Source organism: Juglans regia, chromosome 7 (assembly GCF_001411555.2).
Source record: "Juglans regia cultivar Chandler chromosome 7, Walnut 2.0, whole genome shotgun sequence".
Taxonomy (NCBI): Eukaryota; Viridiplantae; Streptophyta; class Magnoliopsida; order Fagales; family Juglandaceae; genus Juglans; species Juglans regia.
In genome coordinates this window covers 37,707,153-37,732,577 of record NC_049907.1, presented here as the reverse complement: position 1 = coordinate 37,732,577, position 25,425 = coordinate 37,707,153, and the positions used below count along the sequence as shown (strand labels likewise).

The 25,425-nt window shown below is 34.9% G+C and overlaps 4 protein-coding genes across 8 annotated transcripts in view; 1 reads left to right on the top strand and 3 right to left on the bottom strand.

Moving 5' to 3' along the window:
• Positions 1-1,144: 1,144 nt before the first annotated feature.
• LOC108980780 (endochitinase EP3-like) lies at positions 1,145-2,402 on the bottom strand. Its single transcript, XM_018951789.2, has 2 exons — positions 1,915-2,402; positions 1,145-1,705 (listed from the first exon to the last, which is right to left on the bottom strand). The coding sequence occupies exons 1-2, from the start codon at positions 2,336-2,338 to the stop codon at positions 1,299-1,301; spliced, it is 831 nt and encodes a 276-aa protein (XP_018807334.1). The 5' UTR covers positions 2,339-2,402; the 3' UTR covers positions 1,145-1,298.
• A 2,310-nt stretch (positions 2,403-4,712) lies between these two features.
• LOC108980837 (signal recognition particle 14 kDa protein-like) lies at positions 4,713-12,824 on the bottom strand. 3 transcript variants are annotated; one of them, XR_001994440.2, is made up of 6 exons: positions 12,669-12,824; positions 11,981-12,074; positions 11,763-11,869; positions 10,481-10,656; positions 5,394-5,501; positions 4,716-5,229 (listed from the first exon to the last, which is right to left on the bottom strand). XR_001994440.2 is itself a non-coding variant. In XM_018951858.2 (5 exons), the coding sequence occupies exons 1-4, from the start codon at positions 12,669-12,671 to the stop codon at positions 10,501-10,503; spliced, it is 360 nt and encodes a 119-aa protein (XP_018807403.2). In that variant the 5' UTR covers positions 12,672-12,824; the 3' UTR covers positions 4,713-5,501; positions 10,481-10,500. The 3 variants fall into 3 exon arrangements, 2 of the variants coding, with proteins under 2 accessions (XP_018807403.2, XP_035548182.1); XM_018951858.2 differs by having other exon boundaries at positions 4,713-5,501; XM_035692289.1 differs by lacking the exons at positions 4,716-5,229; positions 5,394-5,501 and having other exon boundaries at positions 10,381-10,656.
• Positions 12,825-12,873: 49 nt separating this feature from the next.
• On the top strand, positions 12,874-18,252 carry LOC108980819. The gene is made up of 8 exons (XM_018951834.2): positions 12,874-13,156; positions 13,624-13,718; positions 14,264-14,337; positions 14,461-14,555; positions 15,535-15,643; positions 16,528-16,541; positions 17,706-17,807; positions 17,906-18,252. Exons 1-8 carry the CDS (start codon positions 13,088-13,090, stop codon positions 18,044-18,046), a joined length of 699 nt encoding a protein of 232 aa, XP_018807379.1. The 5' UTR covers positions 12,874-13,087; the 3' UTR covers positions 18,047-18,252.
• A 3,832-nt stretch (positions 18,253-22,084) lies between these two features.
• Positions 22,085-25,425, bottom strand: part of LOC108980829 (DNA polymerase I-like) — a 32,158-nt gene continuing 28,817 nt past the window's right edge. For all 3 annotated transcript variants that reach the window (XM_035692264.1, XM_035692265.1, XM_035692263.1), the window contains 3 exons: positions 24,974-25,018; positions 22,679-22,753; positions 22,085-22,356 (listed from right to left, as the gene is read on the bottom strand). In XM_035692264.1, coding sequence (XP_035548157.1) covers positions 22,234-22,356; positions 22,679-22,753; positions 24,974-25,018 — 243 coding nt within the window. In that variant the 3' untranslated portion in view covers positions 22,085-22,233. The remainder of the gene's footprint in view (positions 22,357-22,678; positions 22,754-24,973; positions 25,019-25,425) is intronic.

The window sequence follows — 25,425 nt, the reverse complement described above, 5'->3', positions numbered from 1 at the left end:
CATTGTTTTAAAGGTTTCTCTGTTCTAATGTCAATCCGTCAACAATTTTGCAATCAAACATTTACCCCCTCAAATAACTGCATCATCCAACTTTCCTGCATCCATCAGTACTATTTCCTCCTCCTCTTGTTCCGTTAAAGATAACTTCTCGTAAAGGCTGTTCAGATCTTCCTCCATCGTACCTACAGATATTCCCTCACTAAGCCTGCAGATAATACTGCATATGTAGTTCCTGTACCAGGACAGGATGTAGGCCTCTACGCAGGAGCAGAACCTGGCCTGAGAGGATACCGTATAATGATCTTAGGTATATCTATGAAGCTACCTCTATTTTTAATTTAACGCTACTTGCTTATATCTAGGAAAAAGTCATATCTAACATGGTGATCACTAAGTGGTGAAGAAAATGAGAGACGAAGCGCGAGCATACTAGGCCAGGGGCTGGAGCCCCTGCTACGCGTCCAATTAACTTTTCTATCCAATTGATGATGATACCAATTAATTAGGTACTTTATTAAGTTAAACTTGAAATTGTTAATCTATGTGATCATGCATAAAAATAGCTATAATATTATTAAATGAAAAGAGCTTATGTAACAAATTAGTTAGCATATGATCATGTCAATACAAGAAAAACAAGCATTAATTGTGACGGATTATTTGCGAAGATAACGATTATTTACAATAAAAATAGACTTATTTTGGCAAGAAATAATTATTTTCGCTGGAAATAAGTATTAGTCACAAATAAGTAGTTTTCTTGTAGTGTGTAGTACTATTATAACTCAATAGATCAATCTTTAAAAAGAGTACACTAATTGTTAGTATTTTGATTTCCAAAATATTGCTTAACTTCTACACACACACATAAAAATTAGATCTCATCATTCAATATATAAATATATATATATATATATATATATTATTTTAAGTGTTACTCAATTATATATATTATATAATACCACAAATATAATTAGGGAGTGGATGGTATATACATATATATAGCCTTTTATTACTATATATCATTCATTAATAATAGCAGTATAGTTGATGAGATGCATGGCTTGAAAATTATATAATACACAAATATAAATAGATGATCATGAGATCGAAAAATGGATCAGGGAGACGAGATTGATGACCGTAAAGGAAGGCAAGCGTGCACTATATATAATAGCATTTAAGCTGATTTGGGATATTCATATAAACTTAATTTTATTAATACCTTAATTTATTTCCTTTCATACCATACACATAAGGGGTAGCTAGGCGATCGATCGAGGACTGTATTAATTAAGCTAGCAACTGAGATTTTCGCCAGGATCAACACCTAATTGGTTACAATATTCAGTGTAATACTCGATACGCCTTTGAACTGTTGCAGGGTTTCCGCCATCACATTCAAGGGCACCATTAATGGCTCGAATTGTTGCCCCAAACCCTTGGTCTATGACTGAGTGAACAAAGTTCATCCAATACCACAAGGCGGTCTTAAACGAAATGACTGCATCATTTGCCACTGTTTCAGGAGAGTTTAACCCGTCGAATCCAATGGCCTTTCCTGCTGGTCCATAGTTAAAATTCCAAGATAGTTGAATTGGTCCCCGGCCATAGTAACCTTTATCTGGATTGCATGGATACTCTGTATTATTCTCGTCACAGTAGTCCTTGGAGGGACCATCTATCTCCTCTATGTAGCAAAAGTCTGCGTGCACCCAAGAAAAGAAAAATAAAACATCGATCTTGCTTCAATGATCTTAGTTTTGAAGATGATATTCTAGAATGCATGGATTCTATCATGTATAAGTTTCTGGGTGTTTGCATGCATATATATGCATGAAAAATCTATATATGGATGTATATATGTATGCGCAAGATTATATGATTCAAATAGATTGAGGAATTGGATCTTACGTCCAGTCTCATGAGTTACATGGCCAAAGAAGGCGGCAATTTCGCGCTTAGAATCATCAATAGAACCAATCCTCCCAAATCGATCATATGAACCGAGAGCTTCAAGAAAGGCTGCTCGTGAGTAGAAGCTCTTTCCAGCACAACTCGCATCAGCCTGGCTAATTATCCCATCGAAGAACTCCGATGTTACAATATCAGACACCGAAACATTATTAGTTTCAGGAGCGGGAGAACAAGGGCCCTGTTGGCACCCGTCACCACAGTAATCGTCAGTAGTGCCACAGTAGCCCCATTTGCTGCAGCATTCATCTGCGGCACAACCACAATCTTGCGCCTCAGTGTATCTTGGAAAGGCCCCAGCTATAATTCCTATCAGAACAAGGGTACTTAGAAAATACTTCTTCATGCTAAGGATCGCTAGCATTCTGAAAGAGTTTGTGGGTGACCGATCGAAGGTGGGAAGAGATTGTGTTTGCTTATGAAAACTGAAGTCATGAGGTCGGATTTATATATAGTGCAAGCAGTTGAAGTGAGCGGTGCATGGCTTCTTGACTTTGAATCTGAACTGTATGGTTTCTTGAGGGCGCCGTGTAATTTACGTGTCCGTGAGTGGACTTTGCTCGTCAAAAATGGCGATTGGTGCATCTGTGCGTGCATAAATCAACGTCGGGGCATTAATAATTTTAAATATCAATTTTCCATTTTTCTCCCAAGCATATATATATATATATATGGTGGCAGGCTGCTGAATATTAACTCTACTACGGTCAACTTAAGCATGTAATGCCTAAATTTTAAAAAAAAAATGTAATAACCAATCTTTTTAATTTTTAATTTTTTTCTTATTGAGATAGACATGACTAAATCGGTCACGCCAATGATATTATCAGATGTTGCACTCGAGATGGCATTAATTAATCATTTTTTATATAACTATTAATAAGCTATAAAAATATTTTAGTGATATTAATTAATTAATCCTTGTAATTTTTTTTCCGTCCACTAAATTAAGTTCGTCCCAATTAGTCTTAGTTAAATGAATAAAATACTTAATTATTATCCTGAGTTGAGCCACTTGACGACCACAATCAATATTTATAAATGAAAATTTCTACGAGTCAAAACCTAAAGCTGGAATATTAAGGTGAGATGTGACGAGAGGTTTTAAATAAAAATTAAAAATTGAATAAAATATTATTATTATTTTAGAATTTAAAAAAATTGAATTGTTTATTATATTTTGTATGAAAATTTAAAAAAATTATGATGATAAGATTAGATGAAATATATGAAATGGTTTGAGAGTACTTTTGTATCCAAACCTGACTAATTGAAATTAGATAAGATAAAATGAGATGATTTTATCTCACCTTTATATCTAAACAGACGAAAGTAGCTACTGGATTATAATCACTTTTAGAGTCCACTAGTGAAAGCATTGGATATATAAATATATAAATATATATATATAAGTCATTCACTTTAGATCTGTATTGCCTAACCACTTTGAAAGCTGGCCATTTAATATTTTTTAAGCTACAGGATTAAGGTATATAGTGGAGTCACCACTTTTCTTTAAATATAGCCAAGAAAAAATCTTAACTAATTATATAAAAATGATATTTACAATTTTAAGATGCACAAATTTAATATACTATTTTTGAAAAAAAATGAATAAATCTAAACTCATATGAGAAAATAATAAGAATAATAATGGTGGATCCCACTTTCTCTTTTTTTTTTTTTTTCCAAATTGAGGCTTGCACAGCCAACATTACTCTAACTAATATATATTATAGTAATTAACTAATATATAGATGGGTAGTCTGGGAAATTCACAGGAGTGTAAATTACTATATGTTGCGCACAATATCATGAATATGCGTTGTGGCCTAATTATGTCCAATATCCATTACAAAGTCAAATTTCATTCGTTCTCATAATTAATAGAATTAAATTAGTACATGGCCATCTCCGCTATATTTGCGGAAACTTTGATCAATTTCTGTTAATTAAAAAAATTAAAATGAAAGTCGTAGAAAATAATATTAATCAACGTAGAATTTAATCATAGGAACCTCATCCTAAAGAACTCTCTTAGGATGTTTGACCAAAATGTTCATATCCTAATTACAATTAGTCCATGGATTTGACCAAAAGAAAATAGACGACAATTAACATATAATCACGATCGAGTCAAAACAATCTTATTTGAAAAGGGTGCATGTTTCTAGAATTAATGAATGTCAAACATAAGGGGCTGTCTCATTATTACTATGTCATGGATCTTGTAATCAAATTTGAAAGCAGCTGAAGTAACGTTTTTAGTCATGATCCTCGTTATTACATAATTATATTCTAAAATAAGGGATATTTATGTAAAATATTTTATAAAACTAACATCATTTTATAAAAATATCCTGCTTTCAAAATATGTATTATAAAATATATTGTGTAAAAGCAAGGCTAATTTATGGATTTGTATGTTGTATAGGTAAGTTGGATTTTCTGGTCTATGCCAAGTTGGGCATACAGTATACTGATCAATTGATTATGGACCCCCTAGGCCACTCACAGCCAAGTCATATATATATATAAGTCAATTGATTATAAGGTCAAACATGCCAATTTTTTTAAGCCATAGTCTAATAACTAAATGGAATATCGATATTAAATGGCTTTAAAAGAACATGATTTCTAGGCTTTGAAATTCATAATCTAGCTTCTGATGGTATTTACAAAAATAACATTACTTTAAAACATAATTATAAAAAGAGTTACGTCTCAATCAATACTCGTTAGAAACAAGTACGCAAGATATATACTCAATCAAATTGAAGCACGTAAACATGGGGGTGGCCGACTGATTGCTTTCTAGGCCCGATATTGTTTCAGAATGAAAAATAAAAAGATCGGACGTCCATAATGGTCCAACCCAGACCAAATAGACACAACACATAAAACCTCTGGGCCCGCCCAAACCAAAAACTCCTAATTAGACTCGGTCTCCTAGTCTCCTTCCTGTCTTTATCTCCTCTTTCTCGAGCTGCTTCTCCTTGCACCTTACCGTTCTGGGCCATCAACCATCCTTGGCGACTCCGATAGCCCAAAACGGACGGTGAGCTCACTCAAAATTTGAAATCAGATAGAAAACTCAAAATTACAAAATAAATAAATGAAATGAAATGGTTAATGAAGTGATACCATCTCATCGATCGGCTATAAAATAGTTGCGTCCATATCATTATTCTAAAAAAAGCTGGATGGTCATTGTGAACCCATCAACACCACAAACTTATTCCATTATTGCATGATCTGACAAAGCAACACAATCTTTTATCTAAAAAGCAATCAAAGTTAAGGCGAGAATAAAAGGCTTTGTATTTCACGAAGAAGTTCTTTGTAAGCACATTATTCTGCATTTGCATTTGGCAAGACTATACTCAAATCGGAAAACAACAAACTGCTCTCTTCATTACCTGTTAGAAGTAGAAGAGGCATGCCCCACACATTCTGTCCAAGCGCAGTATGCAAATCAATCGACCCTGTTGTAAATTGCATGATTTGATGTTGATCCCAGGAAATTTCTAGGGAAAGTTCATTCTATCAGTCAACAAGCTGAAGCCAAACATACTATAGTTCTTTCATATTCATTCAATCATATGTCATTAAGACACCAGGCAAAGTCTCTGTTTCTCTATTCAACCAGATCATGAAAACATCGTCAATTATAGGGTAACATCTAACAAAAGGGCAATCAAACAAATGACCCGTATGCTTCAGTCCCCGTGCTTGCTCAACATTGAAAAGTTTTTGGTTCATGTTAGTTAGTCTCTTTCTTTCTTTCTATTAAAAAAAAAAAAAAAAAACAAAAAAGAAGAGAAGAGAGTACATATTAAGATTTAGTCGTTTAGTGCTTTATACTTTGCACACGTGTATAGGAAGTTACTTTCTATTAATGTATCAGCCAATTACAGCTAAGAAAGATTTTGTATATAAAGCAACTTTGTACGAAATACACATAATGAATAAAATGAATCTTTCTGGAAATTAGAGGTCTCAACTTTCTTAATATGGTATCAGAAGAAATTAGGGCTTCCCTCTGATTTCTCCTCATCTTCTTCCGCTCATGGATGATTCTACTTCTTCTGTTGAATCTGATCCACGTAGTCCTTATTTCCTCACCAATGCTGATCATCCTGGTGTCTTTTTAGTTAGTGAGAAGTTGAGCAACAACAATTATCATTCCTGGTCACGTTCGATGTTCATTTCGTTGAAGGCACGAAACAAGCTTGGATTTATTGATGGATCTTTACCTGCTCCAGCAGAGAATGATTCTATGTTCTCTCCATGGAGTAAGTGTGATACAATTGTGCTTTCATGGCTACTTAATTCTTTATCTCCAAAGATTGCTCAAAGTGTGATATATGTTAATTCTTCTAATGCGATGTGGCTTGAGTTGAAGGAGAGGTTCTCACAAGGTAATGGACCTCGAATCTTCGAGTTACAAACTGCTATTTCTGCCCTACGTCAAGAACAGCTTGATGTTAGTACATATTTTACAGAATTAAAGGTCCTATGGGATGAACTGTTGAATTACCAACCCTTACCTATCTGTTATTGTAAAGGTTGCAAGTGTAATTCCACTAAGATTTTTGCTGCATATCATCACCAGAGCTATGTCATGAAGTTCCTTATGGGACTTACTGATGCTTTTGATAATGTAAGGGGTCAGATCTTGATGATGGATCCTTTACCTTCTATTAATAAAGCATTCTCTCTTGTCATCCAAGAAGAGAGACAAAAGCTTATTAGCACTCGAGGTGCCTCTTTCGCCTCTGTTGAATCAGTAGCTCTAGCTACTAAAGGAGACACTAATTTTAAGGCATTTAGGGGTAATCCACGCAGTAAGCTTCTTTGTAGTCACTGTGGTCTTGTTGGTCACATAGTGGATAAGTGCTTTAAGCTTCATGGATATCCTCCTAATTACAAGTTTCGAGATAAATCCAAGATTTCAGCCTCTGCTAATGTCACTCAGCATTCTGCTGTACTTGCTGATATTCCATCCAATATGCCTTTCACAATGGATCAATATCAACAGTTAATGGCTCTGCTGAAACCAGCTTCATCTGTTGCGACTACACCCTCTGTTAACATGGCATTGGTTCCTAATTTCTCAGGTAACTCTCAGATTTTTTGTGCTGCTGACACCTCAGTTCCTCTGTGTTCTTGGATAATTGATAGTGGTGCTTCAGACCACATGGTTTGTTCTTCCACTCTTTATACCAGCACACCTCACCTTGTTTCTACTTCTGTCAAGTTGCCTAATGGTTCCTATGCCGCAGTTACACACGTTGGTGATATAGTTTTGAGCCCTGCCTTGACTCTAACCAATGTGTTATGTGTACCTACATTCTCTTTCAACCTTATCTCAGTCAGCAAATTGACTCAGTCTCTCAATTGTTGTCTAATTGTTAAAGCTGACAAGTGTTTTCTGCAGGACTTGGCAACTTGGAAGATGATTGGGATGGGTGAATTGCAAGGTGGCTTGTACAAACTGGTGACTTCCAGCCTTTCTATAACTCCTACTACTTCTCATTTCTATAATTGTTTTTCTGTTCAATCTGATGTAGCCTTGTGGCACTTTAGATTAGGACATCCTTCTTCTTCTAGGCTGCAACTTTTGCATAAGTACATTCCTTGTTTGTCTTCTAAATTTGATTCATGTACTACTTGTCCTCTTGCTAAACAAAAGCGTTTGCCCTTTCCTGTTGGCAATAATAAGTGTGATACTTCTTTTGATTTAGTACATTGTGATATTTGGGGTCCCATGGTTATTCCTACTCATGATGGTTTTAAGTACTTTCTTTCCATTGTTGATGATTATTCTAGAGCCACTTGGGTGTACCTCATGAAATCAAAGTCTGAGGCTGGTCCTCTTTTGCAGTCTTATTTTCTTCACATTGAAACACAATTTTCAGTCAAAATTAAGGCAATTAGGTCTGATAATGGACCTGAGTTTGCTTTAAAAGACTTCTTTGCTTCCAAAGGAGTCCTTCACCAATTGAGTTGTGTTGCAACTCCACAACAAAATTCTGTTGTGGAGCGCAAACATCAACACATTCTCAATGTGGCAAGGTCTCTTTCATTTCATGCTAAACTGCCTATTTCTTACTGGGGAGACAGTATTCTTACAGCAGTATATCTTATTAATCGAACCCCAACTCCTCTTCTTTTGAATAAGAGTCCTTTTGAACTCTTATATCATAAACCACCTTCTTTTTCACATTTGAGAGTGTTTGGCTGTCTATGCTTTGGCTCAACACTCTCTCATAATCGATCCAAGTTTTCACCAAGAGCTATAAAGTCTGTTTTTCTAGGATATCCCTTTGGTGTTAAGGGTTATAAACTTTTAAACCTAGACACTCAGACTTGCTACATCTCTAGAGATGTAGTATTCCATGAAGAAGTTTTTCCTTTTGATACTTCTTCCTCAACACCTTCATCTGCTTCAGATCCTTATTTTTTTCAATCTGAGAACAATTCTCCTAATTGTTCCATTCCTTTTTCTGCTCCAAACTCAAATCTGTTTCTTCCTTCCTCTACTCCTCAAGTTGATCTTCCTAGGAGATCAAATAGATCCAAACATCCTCCTGCCTATCTACAATCTTATCACTGTCAAAAAGCCAGCTTGCACTCATCTTATTTCAATGATCAACAAGCTGCTGGTTCTTCTTCCTCGAGTATTTCATATCCACTCAGCAACTTTCTGACTTATGAAAGATTATCTCCTTCTCACAAAGCTTTTGTTCTTGCTACTTCAACTTTGCTTGAGCCCAAGACATATTCTCAAGCTATTCTGTATCCTGAGTGGAGGACTGCCATGCAATCTGAAATTTCAGCCTTGGAAGACAATGGTACATGGGACTTGGTTTCTCTACCTGATGGTAAACACCCAGTTGGTTGTAAGTGGGTTTATAAGGTGAAACTTAAGTCTGATGGTAGTGTGGAAAGGTGCAAAGCTAGGTTGGTTGCCAAGGGCTATACTCAATTAGAAGGTTTTGATTATTATGATACATTTAGTCCTGTGGCCAAACTTACCACAGTTCGAATACTTTTGTCTATAGCTGCTGTCAAGAACTGGCATATTATTCAAATGGATGTGAATAATGCCTTCTTGAATGGAGATTTACATGAAGAAGTTTACATGTCTTTACCACCTGGATTTGACAGCAAGGGGGAGCAAAATTTGGTTTGTTAACTCAAGAAGTCTTTGTATGGCTTAAAGCAAGCCTCAAGACAATGGTTTGCAAAATTTTCTTCAACTCTATTAGCCACTGGTTTCACCCAATCCAAGTCAGATTACTCTCTTTTTAGTAAACAAGAGGGTTCTTCAATCATCATGTTACTAGTTTATGTTGATGATATTTTGATTGCAAGTAATAATGTTTCAGCTATGGATTCTCTGAAAAGATCTCTTAATGCTCATTTTAAATTGAAGGACTTAGGCCCTTTAAAGTATTTTTTGGGTCTAGAAGCTGCCAGGTCCTCCAAGGGAATACATCTATGTCAAAGAAAATATTCCTTAGACATAATAGAAGATTGTGGATTGCTTGGATGTAAACCAGTTTGTTTTCCAATGGAACAAAATTTGGTTTTAAGTGCAGATACTGGTGATGAATTAGCCAATCCTTCTCAATATAGAAGGTTGATTGGAAGGTTAATATACCTGACCATTACAAGGCCAGACATTGCTTTTTCAGTTCAAATGTTAAGTCAATTCATGCACAAGCTACGGAAACCACATATGGCAGCAGCTCATAGGGTGGTTCAGTACATTAAAAACTCTATTGGTTTGGGATTATTTTTTTCCTCTTCTTCAACTGATCTGCAACTGAAGGTTTACACAGATTCAGACTGGGCAGCATGTCCTGATACTAGAAGATCTGTGACTGGTTATACTGTTTTCTTGGGAGATAATTTGGTTAGTTGGAAATCGAAAAAGCAGCACACTATCTCCAGATCCTCTGCTGAAGCAGAGTATAGAGCAATGGCAGCAGCTGTTTGTGAAATTGTTTGGCTGAAAAACTTGTTGGCAGATTTTAATATTGTGCATTCTCAACCTGTTTTGATGTACTGTGATAGTCAAGCTGCGATTCACATTTCTTCAAACCCAGTGTACCATGAAAGAACAAAGCATATAGAGTTGGATTGCCATGTTGTGCGAGAAAAGTTGCAAGCTGGAATTATTAAGCTCTTCCATGTAACATCCAATCATCAGATAGCAGATGTTCTTACTAAGGCACTTGGTTTATATCAGTTTAATCACCTTATTGGCAAGATGGGACTAGTTAATATATATAGTCCATCTTGAGGGGGAGTATTAAGATTTAGTCGTTTAGTGCTTTATACTTTGCACACGTGTATAGGAAGTTACTTTCTATTAATGTATCAGCCAATTATAGCTAAGAAAGATTTTGTATATAAAGCAACTTTGTACGAAATACACATAATGAATAAAATGAATCTTTCTGGAAATTAGAGGTCTCAACTTTCTTAATAGTACATGGTAAAAAAGGGACTCATTTACGCCCTCTTGGGATTCTTAGCAACCCCTTCTTTCTTATCATTCTCTGCAGCCTTTTTCTTATCCTTTCTCTCCCTCTTCTTTAGAGCTGTCATGTGGGCCTTGAGGATAGTTGCATAAGAAGCTTGAAAGCGCTGATGATCCTTTGCTCCAACCTTTCCAATAAAAGCCAGTAAAAATAGTTTAGACATGCACTAACCTCTACAATCACGAAAGTTCCATTGAACGTTGAGAGAATATAAACAGAGCATGTCCATCAACTTAGACCAATCTGGAGAATGGTCAATACTGATACCTATTTTGGCACCATTTCCAACTACATAAGAACTGCGTCTTCTACTAGATATAAAAGATTGAAAATTCTTATTCAAAAGACCACGGGATCCATCAGTTTTGATATATTTTTTTTTTATAAGATCCTCAGCTCTGATATTAATCTCTATCATGTTCTCCTAACCTAAAGAACTACTTACCAACAATTCTTTACCATCAAATAGAATAGAAGGAAGCTCTAGCCACAACCACGCAGCAGCAACTACATACTTGTCCCACTCTAGGAGGTAATACCTAAAAGCATCAGTATCATGAATTCATTTTTTCCAAGAACATTTGATTTTTTTCCCATAAACATGGCTACATGAAAAATAAGTAGCAAGGAAGTGCTAGGGGAACTCAAAAAGTTTTGAGGGCAGTTGGATCTTGGAAGAAAGCTATTTTGCACAGAAACGAACCAGCATTATCTCAAAGTTCCCCTTCTCCAAGATTAGGGGGAAAAAAAAGTAGCACAGCTACCAGAATTGACCAATCACCCATGATAGAGTCCTCTCATTTAAATTAATTGTCAGAAACCATCCTCAATACACCAAGATCCCTTGCAGATTGCAGCTTGGGGACAATAAAATTATATGGACCAACACCTTCATATTCTAACCATCTTGAAATCAAGGTTTCCACAGTCTCCCTACTCCAGCAAAATTTATAAGAGAAACTACCCAAAACTTCTCATTGACAAAGTATCTAAATGCACAACTCAAATTCCAACAGAACTCAGGAAACCACTAATGAAACCAAATATATAAATATATATATATATATAAAACACTCGGAACCACATAACAAGTGCATAATTTCCTATGGTGTTAAACAAGCAAACAGGCATACACCACTAAATTCCAGAAATTGCATAGAATCTCAAGTACGAATGATAAAACTTAATAAATGAAGAGCAAGCAATGAATACAAAGGGACAAAGAGTACATACTGAAGTAGAAATCGTCTTTTTCCCATCAGTAGCACGGATGAGGCATCTATACTCAGTTTCGCCACCACTTGGCATTTTATTCATCTGCACCTTAGACTTTAAGGATGCTAAAGGACCATAATAATGAAAAGCATTGATTAGAATGCCAAACAGAACATTCAAAAACTCATCATCCCGATTATAAAGAAATGGAATGCAGAGGAAAAATCAGCACATACATCGTTTAAGAGTAACCCAAACAGAACCCTTCTCGGTGGTGTGCTCAAACATGCTAGTGAGTTCATTAAGAAACGGATCTAGCTGTAAAAGAACCTGGAAAAAAAAAAAACAAAATTTGTGGGGGACGGGAAAGGAACAAAAACTCAGTTTTGAATCACGCCCAATCACCAAAGAAATCAGAAGCATGCACAAAAGCAACCGCAAACAGAGGCACCCAAAAGAGGGCTATATTCACCATATAAACAAGAAATTATACTTTGACACATGGAACTCGTTTATAATGAACCAAAAAGCAATAACATTACAATTTTCCAATTGAGACAGTACGGAATTGAAAACCACGAACATATGAAAATTAAGAAAAATTAAACTGGCAGTGACGAATAGCTAAGTAACGAGTTCAAGCCTTGCCCATAAATACAAACACAAATGCATATACATATATACATGGGCAACATACAAACGAGAGTATCGCCCAGAGAACTCAGAGTAAAGTGAGCAACGAAACCTATTACTCGCAGTAATATATTGGACAACAGGATCAGCAATATCAGGTAGTAAAAAAATATGAAAAAATAAAAGAAAATAATAATTGGATTTTACAAATGAACAAGTGCCGTATGCTGCAACCCAATATATATACATAAATAGGAATTTAAGTCAAAGGAACAGAGAAAATGGAATAACCATGACGAAGGCAGCGGTTGAGCTCTAATCGCCGACGCAAAACCCTAATCAAGGTCTCTTTCTCTGCTCTCTCTCTCAGTAGCAAATTCCCTTTTGCAGTTAAATTGAGAATTATAAAGCTTCTATTTTCTTTTCTTCTCCTCTTCTTCTTCTTCTTCTTCTTCTTCTTTTTATTTATTTATTTAATTTTTTTTCTTGATGTCAGGTATTGTTTTTATTTTTGTTTTCTTTCGGCCCCGGGTCGGGTAACAAAGAGCAGTGCGTTTTGGTGATGACAGCCCGGTCGAATAAACGACAAGTCGTTTCATGAAAGTGCAGGTTATTTGACCATTGATTACCAAACAGCAAGTCGTTGATTCTGGGGATTAAACTTGGATAAGGCTTTTTCTGAGAACGCGAATTGTTGCTGAAGAACAAGCATGGCTTCAATCACAGCCACGATGAAAACTGTTCCCTCAGAATTTCAACTGCAACTCCGAACTTCCAGAGTATGAAAACCAAAATTGGATTCTTTTCTTTCTCCCGCAGTTTCAAGTTTCAACTGCTCTTTAAGGAGTTTCATGAACTGCAGTTGTCGTTATGTCTTCTTGTGTGTGTGTTTGTGTGTATTAAAAAAACAATGGAATGCAAGTTTTAACGGTTATGGGTTAGTGGGGTGAAGAAATAATGGATGCTTTTTCTGTGGAATTTATGTAATATATTTGAAAAGACCCCGACTTTTGATCCTTCATAAAAACAAAAAAAAACAAAAAAGATCCCGACTTTTAAAGTCGTACGGTTGCTTCTATTTTCATGCACGCTTCGAGTGAGACCAGTGGTATCTTCGCTAATTAGCCATTTGAAGTTGGAAGAACAGTTCAAGTTCTGGGTATTTTGACTGATTTTATGATTATTCAAGTTCTAGTTGGGCTTTGATTGATGTTCTGAACATTCAACTTCTTGTTATTATCTACAGCAATTTTCTGTGACAAGCTGCCGCAGTGTTATTCTCACAGGTCGAAACACCACATGCATCAATTTCTGTAATGTGCAGAAATATCTGTGCAGGAGGTAAATCACTAATTTATGTAAATTGTTTTTTCCATGTTTTAATCCTTATATAACAAACCAACAAATCCTATTTACGTGAAATTATTAGTCTCTCTTTAATGTCCTAGTTTTTTGCTTTCTAAACTAACCAGCATTTTGAAGAGCTAAGTCTATTGTAAAAGACAGACAGAGAGTTATAAAAACCGATATGCACATGCAAAACAGTTCTAGAAATCTTTTACTTTATTGATTGATTCACATCACCTCTTATAATATACTAAATATCCCAAAAGATTTCTTTTTCTATGTGTATGTATGTGTATCTGTATGTTTGTATAAACTTTTTATAAGGTTGCTTCAGTTTCCTAACTTTAATCCCCCTGCTTCTTACAGGATTTACTTCTTGTACATTGAAACTTTTGAATTCCATACCTTTGAAGCTTTACATCTAATTTCATCAAGCTTTAACATCACCATGTGCCGTTTGATTTAATTTGCTACCATTTTCGACATTTATAAATTTGACTTATAGAAGTATTTATGTTATATATTTTTGCTGTTTTCAGGTTATTAATTCATCATAGTCCCCATAGGAGAGGCCCCACACATTTTCCCAGACAGATATCTGCATCTAGTTCAGGTGAAGTTAATTTCAAACTGAATTGTAAATATGTGCAGTTTTTTTGCCCCTTCGTTTTTTACTTTATTGAAATCTGACTTCTACATGTGTTTTGGCCAGTAATCGAGTGACTTGGTGTTGTAGGGTTGGAGGCATCTATTACAGATCAGAAGGACAATGCAATAACATTGAAAAATGCTGAGATAGTTATTGAATCTCAGGATGAAAATAAGATACAAGTGAGCCTGCAAGATAAAATTTGTGCTACTCATGTGTTTCCAATTGTTCATCCCTGATAGCATATGTTTTGGCTTTTATGCAGAGTGATGATATGAGTTCTCTAATCATTAGTGGGAGTTGTGACTATTAATTTTGATGTTTGTTTCCATTTCTTTTCTTCTTTCTTCTTACCTACGCATTTCTTCTTGCATAGTATGCCAGTTAAAACCTTTGCCTTCTTTCCCTGACCAAGTCTTTCCTAGGAGTCTAACTGTTAGATTTTGTTTAAACTCTGAGATGCTACGGAAATGAGCTGTGTCAGGACTCTGTTTGAGGCCCGAATTTTGGACCTGCCTTCGCCCATCATTGATCTTTCAAGCGCAGGCCTCTATTCTCGGAGACACCTTATATGCATTAAAATTTACTTGTGTTTAGTTTGTCGTATTGATAATCTGTCAATGAAGATCACATCTCATAATTTAATCCCCTTTGCTCATCAATGAAACTAGGGAATTACCATTATCAACGTGAAAGTAACAATTGTCACTTTTTAATTTTTTTTTTTTTAAACTACATTTTTACCTTTGTGTAATGAATGTTAATGAATTAATTTATAAATTACCAGTTGAACAGATCAAGTTCTCCTTGGTTAAGGCTGAATTTGCTTGGCTTGTCAACTTTTCTATTCTGCATATGGTTTTGAAGGTTGGTATTTTAGTTCATGAAGATGGGAGAAGAGAGGATATAAACTGTTGATCCGTCTATATCTGTTGGTAAATTCTATTTATTATCTAGTTAGCCATGGAACTTGCAGTTCATATCTCTGGAAGTTGTTGCTAAACTGAATCCTACAACCTGCTAAAAAAATGTTAGCTCTGGGGCAACAAATTACTTGTACCATTGGGGAAATCATAGCCCAGATTTCTCCATGTTTCTGGGTTTCCCAGTATTCAGGATTGGACCTTCTTACCTAATGCCTTCATGATGTTCAATTGGTAGCTGAAAGTGCAGTTGCCTGGCGATGAGACACAAAAAGTATTTGATAAGGTTTTGGCAAATTTAGCTAGCACAGCACCACCAGTTCCTGGATTTCGCAGGCAAAAAGGAGGTATTACATTGATTTCCACTTGCTTATGTTGTTCAAGTGGTAACCTTGCTTTATGTCTATTATCCCCATAAAGAATACGAATATTGTCATGGAAATGAAGTTTCTCAAGATAGGGTTCCTATGGGCACCGGTACAAAAGGTAGATGATAGACATGTATGGATGATTGCTAATATTCATAGTTGCTTTGTAATTTATTTATTAAAAAATTGGAAAAAAAAAAAACCCAATTTTATTGAAAAACCCTCACTTATGGCAAATGAATACTGTGGTTACATTCCAATAAAGCCCAAAACCAAGGTGTTAAAAACCAAAGCTATAAGCAAATAAAACCTTTAACAACCGTCTAACCATATATATGTGTATATGTGTGTGACTTATAAAAAAAACATATATTATATGTCCATCATTGTTTTGTTCCGTCCAGAATATGTTTACCTTCTAAAAATAAATTTGTCCTATTTCCCCAAAATATTTAGATTTAAAATCAATGAACAAATGGTGTATTCATTTTGCTGCATCTAATTAATTCTTGTCTAGTATATAACTTATAACGTGAAGGGGTTGTAAAAAAGAATTGAGTTGATTGTTTTGGCCTTTTAGCTATATTTTTTATGGGCCAACTGGTGGCTCCAGCCTTTCATCTGATATTAAATGGTTGAAAGAACATGTTCAAAGGCTTGAGTATCATAAAATTGGAAATGTTGTCTGAGGTTAATGAATGTTCTGACCCCTGTTTGTGAATGCATAGATATAGATGGTTTATAATGATGATATATCTTTATTATCATTTTATGAATGAATTTGCATTTCTGCAGCTTATTAGTTTGTCACATTATGAATTCTAACAATATTTGGTTTTGGTTGTGGGCTGGTGCTACTCAAGGAAAAACATCACAGGCAAGTGGCTTCTGAACTTAGTTTTTTTTTTTAAATCAAAAGTACCATTTGATATTGCATAAATTTTGGTTGTGGTTAAATCTGCCTGTTTATGCTTATTATAACTATTACACCTGTTGTTTTATCCTTGACTAACTGTTCCAAATTTCCAATTCTTAATTTGGTCTAAATGTTGATTACTTGAAAATCCTATTCGCGAAATGAAATGACCACCACGGTATTCTTCATACCATCAAGCTTTGCTAACCATGCTTTCTTTCTATGGAGCCTTGGATCCCTGACCTCCGCCCTTTACTGATTGTCTGCGAGTATGCTAGATGGACAAAGGAGCCTGAGTTAGGGGCTGCTGTGTTTCTAAGAATCAATGAATCATAGTCATCTGTTTCATCACATCTTGCGATGTGGGGGCTCTGGCATGTCTATATGAAGGCATTTTTCAGTAACCGAAAAATTAGACATTGAGTTATACTTCTCTTGTAGCAAAGCATGCAATTTTTCCTTCCAATAGTTTATCACTGGAAAATATTAAACGCATGTTGCACCAAATTTGAACGACTGTGTTGAATATCACATCACATATCATGTTTGTATAAACATGTAAGAAAGAGCCAGTTTAAAATGTTTCAATGAACTCCATATGCCGGATGTTTGTGAATTTCTGGAAGGTAAATAATTAGATTCAGATCCTCTGGAATTCCTACTCTAACTTTTGGGCCTAGAGTAAAAAAAGATAGTCATATGAAGTAAACCCTAAAGTGTAACATGTAGAAGTTCCACAAACATAAATACACCCAGTGTTACTTACTGAAACTGAGTAATGCTACTCATCATCCCTTTTTCCATTATCCTCTCATCATCCCATGATGCGGCATTAGATGATAGGTTCATAAGTGAAATATAATAAATAGTCTCCAATCATCAAATACCACATCATGGGATGAGGAGAAAATAGATGATGAATAGATTTTTTCTTCCTAGTATCATAACAAAGTCACTGAAGTGGGAGAGATTATGAAGCTTTGATGTGTTTAAAATACCCTAATCTTAGCTGGTGCTGTCATTCTAGTAGGTCTTTACGAAGAATCTATTCATTTTTGGAAATATTTTCCATGGAATTCTCTGTTGTGCATGCATTTGGTGACGCAAACTCATGGCTTATCTCAGGTCCCGAAGAGCTTCCTCTTACAGATAATTGGTGAGGAGCGGGTCACCAAGTTTGTCATACAAGAGATAGTTAATTCATCCCTGGCTGATTATGTAAAGAAGGTATTTTCATTGTCACAACTCCCTCTACATGCATCTATTTTAGAAACTCAAATTAATCATTTTCTTCTTCAATTTCTTTCTTAACCTCCTAATACCAGGAAAATCTCAAGGTAAAGGATAACAAGATTAACACGACCCAGACGGCAGCAGAACTGAAGTCACTGTTTACTCCTGGGAAGGAATTTGGATTTAATGCTATAGTTGAACTTGAAAATTCAGAGACCGAGACATTGAGCTGAATCTACTAAATGTAAATTGGTGATTTTGGAGGAACATTCAATTATTTCTTCATTCTCCCTACTATTTCGAGGTTTTCTGCATCCTCCAATTATTGGGAGCGACCTTGTAGAACTCATGTTAGTTTGTTCATTGTTATCCCAGATGGGCTCTACCTGTTGATAATGAAATCGTCATTTCTATATTAACATTTGAGGGTTTGATGTTAGGGCTGAAGCCGAACATGTTAAGGAATAAATAAAAATCCAAGAAGATTCAAAACTGTGGTTTCTTTAGTGCGATTTAATGTTCACGTCCGTTCTAGATGAAAACATTGGGCCGTATTTTTGTTTGAAATACACACTCCTTAGGCAACCATTGCACCATGTCTGTGGTGGGAAAAAGGAATTAACACAACCATCGTACATCTCCATAGAATATTGGGAACAAACAAAGGCCTGTTTTTGTTTTGCTTCTGGTTCTGGTGGCAATAGCAGTTATGCAGATGGCTGCCATTAGGGGTGTAATATGTCCAGTCCGGTCCGGTTTTGGACAAAATTTAAGATTAAACCGGTATGTACCAATTTTGCATTTTTCAAAATTGATTACACACCAGTTACCCTCCTAAACCGATACTTCCGGTTTTACCGGTTTTCGGTCCAGTCCAATTTGGTCTTGTTTTCCGGTTTATATATATATAGCAACAAAAATAAACATCGTAATAAAAGCAGCTATAACTATATAATTATTAATAACTAAACCAAAGGTGAAGCTTAATGCAGGCAACCTATCAAACTACTATATTTTGCTTCATTTAGTGTCAAAGACCAAGTAAAACCATTCTTTTCACTATAAACATCCTTTGCTATAGTGGGTTTATATATGCTAGAATATATATATATATATATATATATATATATATATTAATATTATAAGCTCCAATTAATTTCTTCACCCGATCCATATATGAAAGTATCCTATTTGCATGCATATGTTAATTTCAAAATAATTTCTCATATGTTATTATTCCTTATTTTATTTTTATTTATTTTTGTTGAGCCTTCACAGTTTAAAACAATATGAGATGTTGTAATATGCAGATGCAGATGATAAAATCATTTTGGAACATACAAGAGAATTATGGGATTTTTTACTTAGCAGATGAATCGATGACAATAATATGCAGATGTAGATGATAAAATCAGTTTAAAATAGATGATATGGAATGAAGCAAAGCCACTTGAAAGCTTTCATTCAACTCAGAATCTCATATGCTTAATCAAACAAAACAAACAGAGCTTTAGGCTAATGTGGTCCTTAGATAAAAAAAAAAAAAAAAGGAAGTCCGCAACCCAAACATATCTTTGCAGATTAAACAAACAGAACTCTAGTGCTTCACTATTGAGTATTGACGTTAGACAAATAAAGATCCTCAAAAAAAATTACCGTCGAAGCAGAGAGACGTGAGAGCTGGCTACATGAGACGTTGAGAGAGTGAAGAAGAGAGGTGAGGCCGGGAACATTGGATGCAGATAGGCCGTGTGTAATGGTTCTAAATATATGATGTGTATTGCGGGATGAATAAGGAAAGAATGGTTGTGTTGTCAATCGAAAGGTGATGAATGCAGGTATTGTGTTGTGAAAATGACAAAGAAAGTTATGGAAATAGAAATGAAATTGGGGTTCTTTCGAGAGAATCCCTTAATCTCCTAGCAAGAGTCCAAATTCATGAAAATTGCAGTCTGACTGCTGGCACTGCAGTGCCTTCCTTCATATCCATACAAAGATACAACATAAGCAAGTAACATAAAGACACGTGTAAAAGAAAATAACCAACTACGTAATGAAAAGAAAACAACAAAGAAAGAAATAAGTCTTCTGGAATCTTCAGCACCAAAATGAAACGGTGCGTTTTGTTAATCTTCAACTATAGGTTTTGAGTCCCTAACTCCTTGCTCGATGGTGTATTTTGTTGATCTTCAGCTATGTGTTTTGAGTTGCTTCTTAAGTCTAAGTCTTGAATCTTCAATTCTCAAGTTCAGCTCCACTTCCTTCTGGCTTCCACTTCTCTTCTTCTTCCTTGCGAACCCTAACCCTTTACTCTTCTCCTTCTTGCCATCATAGAGGATCATAAACACTGTGAGACGGTAGAGATGGAGGTCGTGAGTCGGAGAGTGAGGAAGAGAGGGGCGCCGACAGAGGGATTGGAGGATCCGACAGAGGCTGTTAGCCTGTTATGTGTAGTGCAGTTCATAAAGGGGATCTAGGATTTCTAATGGAGGGGGTGGGAAACTGAAACTGAAAGTAAAACTCGAGGGGGAGGGAGAGCGGGGGTGGGGTTGGGGGGAAACAACGCCGTTTCTTAGAATAATTTAATACCATATAATATATATATATAGTTATATATATATATTGTTATAGTGATTTAACCTATTAAAAAATTTGTTATAGACTTATAGTGATTTAATATAACTATATTAGTATAGTCTTAGTTAATAGTTATAGTGATTTAATATAGATTAGTATAAAGGATAACTATAGTCTATATTAGATGATTGGTATAGCTATATATTAGTATTAGTTATAACTATATAATATTTTAGACTATATAATAATATTAATATTAGGTATTATCAATTTAGCATAGCTAATTATCTATATATTTGTATTAGTTATAGTGATTTAGACTATATATTAGTATTTGTTAATTGTAATAGTAAATTTAATTTATTATAACTATATTATTGATAGTATTATAGTGACAGTATTAGTATAGTATTTTATTATTTATTATAGTGATTTATATACTAATTTATACATAGACTTAAAGTATATATATATATTTTTTCTGAACATAGACTTAAAAGTATATTACTAATTGTAATATAGCATTAGACTCTAATATAATTATAAATATTAGTATTAGACTATTAGTTATAGTGATTAGAATAACTATATATTAGTATTTATTAATTGTTATAGTGAGTTTAATTTATTATAACTATATTATTGATAGTATTAGTATAGTAATTTAGTATTAGTATTACTATATCATTATTTTATATGTGATTATTTAGTATAGTGATTTATATTCTAATTTATACATAGATTTAAAGCATATTACTAATAGTAATATAGTATTAGACTCTAGTATTAGTTATAAACTTATAGTGATTTAGTATAACTATATAATATATTAGACTATATAATAGTATTAATATTATACTATTAGTATAATTATATATTACAATTAGTTATAAACTTATATATTAGTATAACTACATAATATGTTAGACTATATATAATATAATTTAATATATATTTTTATGTCTAAAGCATATGATCAATTAAATTTTCATCTTTAAGTTTAAACTTTTATTTTATAAATTATATAACATTATCTTATATATAATTATATTAATAAGATATGATCAAACAAATTACAAATGTTCATATTTAAGATTAACATTTTATGTTATAACTTATAATTTATAAATTATATTATGAAATTATTTCATATATGATATATTTATATATACAACTTTCACATATAATTATAAATTATATATAAAAAATATTTTGTATAATATTAATTTTTTATAAAATTTATATATAAAATATTAATTTATATATATATATTTCTCCAACCGGTCCGGTCCGAGAAATCGTAAAACCGGAACCGGATTGGTTCCAATCGGTTTTCCTAATACATGAACCGGTCCCGGACCGGACCCGTTCATCCTATGTAAATTTACACCCCTAGCTGCCATGTCAACAGTCTCGACTTAATACTAAACAGTGCAGCATGGTGGGTGTCTTTGTGCTATTGTAAGACGATTCCTCAATACTGCTGGGATTATTGCAGAGAGCTGTGTGTTCTGCGAAGCCAGCTAGCTACAAAGATAAGAAAGATTCTGCTTTTATGCTGATATGAGATTCCTCAGGAGTTTGCTCTCCAATCTATCAGCAACCAAAGAAAGCAATGGGTAAGAGCAGTGCCACTCTTCACCCTGCATTTGTCATCTTTGGACCAGAATTACCATAATAAAGATATACCAGAATAACAGGAGAATGAAGAACCAGGAATTTTTGGAATGTATGCACGAGAAACCTTGTAGAGATAATTTGAGAATACAGCAAAAGAATAGTCAGTATTCCGCTCATGCACTTTCAAAATTAGCGAATAGCAAATCTAGCCTGTTTACATAACTCAAAGTTGCCTTTCGAGCTTCTTCCACAAGTAGAATGCTCTTCGAATGAGTGAATCAGCTGAAAATCCTTCTGCATAAGCACTGATGGCATTTAAGAGGCTTGTGAATTTCTCCCCATCATCCTGTAAAAATTTAGAATTAGCTACTGAAACTCATCCACCTACAGCCATGCATAAAAGGTACACTGATGAAGGTTTTCATCAGTTTGCAAAAATATACTCGTCTAAAGTAGACCGCATGTTAAAATGTATTTTAATGGAGCAAATCTAAAGACTACCACTAAGAGACAAAGAGAAATCAAACACCTAGTACAATGCAGGATTCAGGCACTTATGCTTGCAAATGATTTAAAGTAGCAAAACCAATAGTTTAATTAACCAACAAATATTCCTGAGATAATAATTGAATAAAGAAAGATATTTGCCTAGCGATAGTTGCACAAACCTCTGGTTTGTTAAATGTGAGATCTCTGGTAGCAAATGGTACCATGTAGAATGGAAGATCAGAACGCAGCAGGGCCTATCATAGCATAAAGCTTTCACATATTAAAACATATTCCACTAACTATTTATTCAAGCACATCACTACTGATCAATGAAAATGAAGTCGATGAGCATTGGTTACTTCCTGTTAGAAAAGTTGGCTGAATAACACAATCATTTCCCAAATGTTTGGATATATGTATTAGGCCTATTCACAACGGAAAATTGAGAGGAAATAAAGGGTCCAACTGATGCATATGACCAGCAAAGTCCAGTTGACTAAATACAATCATTTCTCCACCTTTTTGTTTGTAGAGGAAACATTGAAATTTGGCCTTCAAAATAGCTAGAATAAAGCAGTCGCAGGGAAAGGGGGGGAGGGAAGAATTCCATTGTCATGTCTAAATACAAAATGGAGGACAAAACCAGGGGCAAGACCAATAATGTTGGTGTTTCTTAAGCTCCTACGAAAACTAAACATATAGGAAAAAGGCTATGGTGAGTTTTGGGAGTAGATTGTGGTATCTCGTTTTCTTTAAAAGAAAAGAAACCACTAGAATTAAAAAAACTCAGTATTGTAAGTAGCAATCAGAAATTTCAGTCATAGATAAAGAGGCTTCCTCATGACGAGGCATTGACTATTGAAATGAGCTAGAGATCACTGTCAGGAGTTGTACATTTAAGTAGGTGTCACGCTTGTTAAGGATTGATGTACTAAATGCGTCTCCCCACCTAATTTTAAATTTCTAGTTGGATGCTCTAACATGGATTAGAAGTCTAGTTTGTTTGTATTGATCAGACTCTACGGCATTTTTGTCTTTACATTCCTATGGGTGAAAGCCTGAACAAAGGCTTTCTCAATTGGATTTACGTTTCAATTTGTCCATCAATTCTAGACCACATGGGCATCCTGTATGAATTGAACGGAGTCTTCATTGGAACCAGAATGGATTTAATTGCAGGGAGTAACCAATTCAATGGAGGTTTTCTCCCACTAGCAGGTGCACGAAAATGAGAAGGAATGGGATCATGTCTAGTCTCAGGTTTCTCATTCCTCACGGACTTGAATAAGTCTGTCTCTCTCTTCTTCTTCTTCTTCTTCCTTTTTTTTTTTTTTTTCCGAATGGAAGCATTGGCTTTATTTAATAATTTTGGCTTCCTTGTCAGAGGCCCCTTAGGGAGCAGTGCTTATTTATTCTAACAGACACACGTGCATAGCGAGTGGGTAGGTTTTCTCTCTGTTTCAGGTAAGGTAAGCTAGGTGAGGGACAACATTCAGTCTGTACAGCAATATATAGGACATGAGTTTTGCCTATTTCTAATTTCATTAGGGAAAATCTCATTTTTATATAGGGAAATTTTGATTTACCTCCCTAAGGTATATTCTATTTACAGTTAACCTCCGTCGCTTTCAAGGGATGGGTCCTCGGTCTTGTGGTATAGCTCCTCAAGGTCCAAGGTTTGATACCTTACAGGTGCAAACAATTCTTTGGGGCCACACCCACCCCCTGGCAAAGCCAGTGACTTATCCAGTTCTGTGTATGGGAAACTTCTGAAAGTGTGGTACACGGGACCGGGATTTACTCTGTAGGAATGGGTCCGAAGGACCTAGCCTTGGAGAGGTTCCCCGTCAAAAAAAAAAAAAAAAAAAAACCTCCATCGCTTTCAAAAACCGACATTAAGCATTCCTATGGTAGTGGATTAAAATGAAGTGTCAAATATTCTAAGAAAAATTACGAAAAAGCTTTCATGTGCCTCCTTAAACTGATTACATAATGGCACATTGCTGTGTCATATGTAAACTTTAAGTAAAGTATCTTTTTTCCTTTTCAATATATATGTGAATAAATAAAAATACCAAATCCAAAAACTGAGACACAGAGAACGGGTAGCTCAGCCACTACACCAGTAGCACCACCCACAGCCACAACCAAGTAGCTTGAGAGGGCATCCATGCCATCCACAGCCATGTGTACTTACGACAAACCTATCAAGCCTCCAAATCATGAATAGAGTGTGAAAGATGTCTCTCAAGTAGCATTCTAGGATTCCTATAGTTTCTCCTGATTCACCGTGAAAAATGAAGAAAGTGCTATCTTCTAAAATTTGATAATTAAGATAATAAGTTCCTCATGCACTCAAGATCATCATTTTTGGTAAGAATAAATCACAAGAACACTTTCCCATAATCTGCCATGCGAAATAAAGTTAAAGAAAAGTTATAACAGTAAACACTAGCAAAGATTGACAAAATTACCAAGTTCTTGCTTAATACTGCCTGCTCAGCATTCGTAATTAAGGCCTACAAGGATAAAAGCAAATTTGAGTATATCAAGTTACTAGATGAATACAGACTAATTATGCAAGAATACAAATCACATGCAATATACAGTTCAAAGGAAAAAATGAAAAATTACAATAAAGAAATCATACTAAAGGTCTCATATGTTGTGTCATCCAATGGAAGAGTATTAGGATTAACCATGTTCATTTAATACCAAACAGGATCTGGAATTAAGGAAATGGCTTCCCAGAAGATAATATGGTTCTTGGAAGGTGCTTGGTATTAGACTAAAAAGGAAGAAAATCAGAGTAATCCCTACTAGCGGCCACCTCTCTTTCCGGATAAGAAACGTTTCTTTTTTATTGGCACCGAGTGTCCGGGAACAGCATCTCGACTAATCCTGGGAGTACACAAGCCCTCCCTCC